The 6,000-nt window shown below is 27.6% G+C and overlaps 1 protein-coding gene across 2 annotated transcripts in view; it reads right to left on the reverse strand.

Moving 5' to 3' along the window:
• Positions 1-5,779, reverse strand: part of LOC105215122 (uncharacterized) — a 42,662-nt gene extending 36,883 nt beyond the window's left edge. The window contains exons 1-2 of one of the 2 annotated variants that reach the window (XM_054233177.1): positions 5,598-5,779; positions 5,340-5,528 (exon numbers count right to left, since the gene is read on the reverse strand). In XM_054233177.1, coding sequence (XP_054089152.1) covers positions 5,340-5,358 — 19 coding nt within the window. In that variant the 5' untranslated portion in view covers positions 5,359-5,528; positions 5,598-5,779. Of the gene's footprint in view, positions 1-5,339 lie in introns of both variants that reach the window. The other variant, XM_054233180.1, reaches the window with a different exon arrangement.
• Positions 5,780-6,000: the final 221 nt, after the last annotated feature.

A 6,000-nucleotide genomic window follows, 5' to 3' on the forward strand; every position in this document is an offset into this window, starting at 1 on the left:
TTGGGGGATCACATGCACCGCAGCCACTGTTTTTGTGGTCGCCGCTGCGTTGTTGTTGACAAAATTAAATAATTAATATTAATTCTGACACATCACTCAAGTGGGTAAGTACATACTACATCTGCTCGCCGGCCAGCACGCTGTCGAAGGCGCACAAGTTATACTTTTAATGCGATTAAATTGAATTGCGCACATCAAGCCGGGATGGTCATGATACCTCTGGGACATTTTTTACACAAGAGTATTATGAAATTGTTCTTCAACTAACGGTTACTTATAACGGTATTCAGAAAGTGCAAAAGAATAAAATATTACGAAGAGCGTAGGAAGTAATACATAAGCGCAGAATGCGTGAATGCAACCTTGCATGTTGTCTTAAAAATAGTTTTTCCTATGCGAACTCAGTTATTGCGTCATAGAAAACCCTTTCGAGTTGGCTTATAGAATGCCTTATAGTTAACTAATAAGGCATGAGTAAACCGTAAGTAAGAACGGCTTAAATGCTTTTGAAATAGTATTTGTGCGTCCTCTCTGGAAACGTCAGGAATTATGAGAAATAGTTTGGCATTCTTTCAAAGCGTTTAATAACCTGGATATAGGTTTGGAAGATTTACATCTATATTATATTTTATATTGAGATCAGATAGTCCATAACTCTGCGAAACAACTGCAGATAGTAATTTAACAACACGACATTGAAAAAGTTGGATCCCAAACAAATATGTAAACGGCAAAAGGGCGTCATCAATCTCTTTTTCCCTAGCCCTGTAATTGTTAAAAAGACTGGCCCTTATAGGGCAAAAGTAAGGTTAAAAACTCATTACGATGAGTCTTTCATTCAGATAATCTAAAATTTGTTGCCCCAAAGGATTAAATCCACAAAAGTCTGTTAAAAACTTATTGTTCATTATCTGTATTTAGACAAAATTGGTGGGAGTAATAGATTGAGTATTGATAGCACCAAATGAGTTTCCAAAATGGCAATCAACTATCTCAGATCATACAGAGACGTCCAATATAGGTTTAAATTGTGGTCTAGGGCCACAATATACTAGGACTAGCAGCCACAGCGCACTTGCCCCTTTGTTCAAGGTTGAACGTCTTCCAAAGTGACTTAAGTATCGGTCTCAAAGAAATTGGAGACGAAGTGAAAGACATTGATCGATGCGTCAGTTAAATTGGTAATTGGATTTTAATTAGATTTTTTTGAGGGAAAATATAAGGACATTAAGTGCTGGCTGATTTAAGCTGAGACCCGATTAGGCAATTTATTAACGAGTTCTTAGAACCTATTTAGAATCGCAAAATAATTTGGTATTGTTGCTGATGAACTTGATTATTAGACCCTTTGTTAAAGAGAATGTTTATAGTTAAAATCGAAAAGGATGAAGGATTACTGAAGCATGCTGAAGATATTATGACACCAAGTGGTCAGAATAGAGAATATAAGGCTTGGGAAGGTTGTTGATGAAACCATGTTAGCTTGATATATAGTATGTATATTTATTGAGCTGGAGAAAGATTATGCACAGTTCTTGCGTAAGCTGATTAATAACTAGAATTCTCACTCTCAAAAGCCTTTACTTATAAAAAAGTGTTTATATAAAATATGTAGTATATAAATTATATATCAATATACATATTTACAAATACAACAGCTAGGATATGTCTATTATTATTTCTTATTAAAATAATTATTCTCCGAATTGAAATGTCAATGCCGTCATATTCTCATTTATTTCGATAATTATTTTGCTGTTGTTGTTATTTAAATTCACTCAGACTGTCTTACACCATTCATTACTCATTCTAACTCGCATTTTATTGATCATTCTTGTTTTATAGTTTTTTAGCATATTAACTTTTTATTTCCATTCATTATATACTGATGTTTAACATTTTTTTTTTTTGGTATTGCTGTACCACCACAAACCAGTGTGGAAATGAAGTCATACAATACAACACAGCCACTAACAATACAAGCAAACAACAACAACAGAAGGGAGCTAAAGAGTATTTCTACGTCTCTGTTTGACAGCAAAGAGGGGTTAAACGCCACTCAGCTAATACCACAGTCATTCATACATATATACATATATACATATATATTATCAATATATACTAAGTAGGTGTTGTTGTTTTTGTTGTTGTTGTTAATCAGTTTGCTACAAATGATGACATAATACAATAGAGAATATGAGCAAAGCACGTCGGCAGCGTAGTGAACTCAACTCCAACTCGTGAAGGCGAGTGAAAGAGGAACTGTCGGAGAGTGTGTGTGAGCTAGTGGAAGTGTTGGCTGTTGGCACATCCTTGAAGCGGGTAAATATAGTGGAACGAACAAAAACAGCAAAAACAACAATAACACAAGCAACATTGAGTCGCAAAAGTAGCGAAATGCGCAAAATAACAACAACAACTAACCGTTAAAGGAGAAACCCCAATGAAAGCGCCAGCAAAAACGAAAGTGCAATGAAGGTGCATTGGAAAAAAATTGCTGCAAAGTGCAAGGAAAATGTGCAATGCGCCATATTGCAAGGATTAACTGGAAGCTATAGTGAGTTGCAAGCACACACATACAAACAAATATGTAAATTTTGCATTTTTGCTTTCACATATGCATGTATCCTCACTAGCCAACTATGAGCCTTCAGCCGATAACCTCTTCTCACACACTGTACTTCTTTTTCCACCGATTGTGGGTGTACTTTGTGTGTCAAATACAAATTGACCGCGCCTGGTCTGCTTGGCAACATGTTGGGTGTTGTTGCTACTATCGCGTCTGTATAATTGCACATTTCTTTGTATATATTAATGAGTGTGCGTGTGTGTGCAAGCACTGGCCGATTTGTTTATACAAGTAAAAGTCCAAATAAACACGGTTGAACAGAGTTGTTTATGTTGTTATTGTTGTTGAAATTGATATACTGATTTACTGGCATGTGCGAGATGTTGCAGGTGATGATGATGATGGTGATGTTGATGTTGGCCACTGCTTGTGTTCGATGACTAATGCATTTCGTAATACTATGGCTGTCTACATTTGTATATACATATACATATAAGAGTGTAGCTATGTTTGTGTGTACATTAATTATGGGCAATGTGTTTTTTTAAATATAATTTGTGCGAATCAATTTTTTTCTTTTTATAGAATTGAGAGACCTAATTATTGGTACAAACAAAGTTTAAAAAAATTTAAGCACAATTAAACAAATATTTGATTGCAAAAAAAATTAATTATAAAAAAAATAATTAAAAATTATATTCTTTATAATAAATTTATTTAGCAACAAATGTATATGAATTTATATTAAAATAAATTTTTAGACTATATAAGTAAAAAAAAATTACTTTATCTTAAAATAATTTATATATTTTTATTTACACTTTTGTCTTGACAATAAAAGAGGTGTACATAAAAAAATATGAAAACCTTCGAAAAGTAATTTTGCATTCTAAATTAAAAAAAAAAAAACATTTTTTGGAATTCAAAATTATTTTTGTATTTAAATTTTATTTTATTTTTTAATTAAAAATTATAAAATTTAAATCAATATATTTTTGTTTAAAACGAATAAAACTAAAAATGCATAAATAGCTCTGAAATCCCATGTTTTTTATTAAAAAAAAATTAAAAAGTCATTATTTTTTGAAATATAAATAAAATTCTTTATTAAAAAAAATTAAAAAATTATTTTTTTTTCAATAAAATATTTTAAAATATTTTTTTTAATAAAAGTAATAAAAGTATTTTTTTTATTTTTAATAATTTTGTATATAAAAATAATATTTCCGTTTTGCAACGTAAAATAGCAATATACAAGATGTTAATTAAATTTTAAATATTTAGTACGTTTAAAGTTTATTTAGTTAAAATTGCAATTTTTTTTTAATTTTTATTATTTCTTTAAAATGTTTAAAATATAAATGAATGCCTTTAATTGAAAACTAAAATTTTTATTCGTAATATTTATTGATTTAAATTTTATTTGAATAGACCTTAGTGCATAGGAAAAATTATGTTATTTATTGCTTATTGCACTAAAAATTTTAATTTATTTATATTATTTTTTTATATATTTTTTTTATTCTAATTAAAATTTTATTATTTATATTTAATTCATAATGTTGATTATTGTCTTTCTGTTTTTAATATTTGTTTATATTTTTTATGTTTATTTTTATTTTTTAATGTAGACTATTGCCACTTAAATTATATATTTTAATAAAAAATATAATTATAAAAAACAATTTTTTAAACCCACTAATATTAAAATACTTTTTGGATTAATTTAATTGTTTAATATTTTATAACAATATTTTTAAACTATTATTTTTTATTGTTTATATAGTATATGTTTTTTTTCAGCAATCGACTTCACTTTTAATAAAAGTAAAAAAAATGCAAGCTTATTTATGTGGTTTTACAAAAGATACTTTTTTATATTTTAAAAATCGGATTCTTTATCATACTGGTTTTATTTTTTTATTAATTTTTTATTAAAAAAATTTATTATTTTAATTAGAATTAATTAAAAATTTATAAAAATATTTTTTATTATTATTAATTTTAGTCTGTTTTTTGTTTACGACTTTAAGTTATTTTACTAAAAGTATAATTCAAATTAATGTTTTGTATGAATGTATTTTTTTTAATTCATTAATTCTTTAATAATACGATTTTATAATATTTTCTTGTGTTTTTATGTAAAAAATGTACATAAATATTATTTTAAATTTTATTTTATATTTTTAATTTATTTATATGCATAATTTGAGATAATTTTTTATTTATTTATTTTTGTTTTTTGTTCAAATGTATCTTACAATACATTCGGCACTTAAATACTCCATTCTTATATTATATTGATTATAGATTTTTTTAATTTTGTTTATATATCTATTAATTTAATTACATATTTGTATTATTTTTTTATAATATCTGTACCTTTTTTATAATTACTTTTATATTTATTATTATTTTTTTATTTTGTTATGTATTTCACAATGCATTCGCTATAATTTTATATATATTTATTTCATTTTTTATTGATTACTTTTTATATCAATTCTTAAAAAAAATTCAATTATATCACAATTAATCTAATTAAATTAATATAAAATACTTCAACTCTCCAATATTGAACCATATTGTTACTAAAAACAATAATTCACGCACTTTTAGACACAATTTTATTATAAAAAATTAAAAAATAAAACCTAACCTCACTTTCCAATTGCAACGACTGTTACGCATTGACTGCTTTAATTTAAAACTATTTTTTTTATACAAAAAAAATATAAATTCTTTAAATATTTAATTATTCACACATTACCTGTGAATGAGCTGAACATCTTGTTGCTGTTGTTTTTGTTGTTGCAGTTGCAGTTAAAATTTCACAAAAGAATGCAAAAATATGTCTCGCTTTGATTTGCGCTGTTACTCTCGCTAAAAATTCGTCGCAATTGCTTGTGTGGGCGGTCGAGTTATATGGGCGTTGTTGTTGTTGTTGTTGCTGCTGTTACTGCAAAAGGAAATTGACGCTCCAAACACACGAATATTGCAATATTTTATATAAGTAAAATAAATTTACCACACAAAAGAATTGCGTTTTAATGAAAAGTGCACTTTATTCTTGATTTTAGTAGACAATTTTCAAAATATTTGTTTTTGTTTTTATTTTGCTTGAAATTTGTACAACACTTGAATTAAATCGACACGTATGTTTTGTAATTGCGTCCAGAGCCGTTGGCAGCATAAACACGATTGAAGACAATCGCTGGCTGTTGAAGAAGTTGCTGCTGCTGCTATCGCTGCCTACGCCACTGCTGCTGTGTATTGTTGACGGCAAAAGCACAAAGGCAATAAAGTAAGAACAGCAACAAACACAGCGTGTGTACATTAATCACAAAATACCAGCAGTCACAATAACAAACATGTACGTGTGTATATACATATGTATGTATATATATATATATATATATGTGTGTGTGTGT

The sequence above is a fragment of the Zeugodacus cucurbitae genome, chromosome 6 (genome assembly GCF_028554725.1).
Source record: "Zeugodacus cucurbitae isolate PBARC_wt_2022May chromosome 6, idZeuCucr1.2, whole genome shotgun sequence".
Lineage (NCBI taxonomy): Eukaryota > Metazoa > Arthropoda > Insecta > Diptera > Tephritidae > Zeugodacus > Zeugodacus cucurbitae.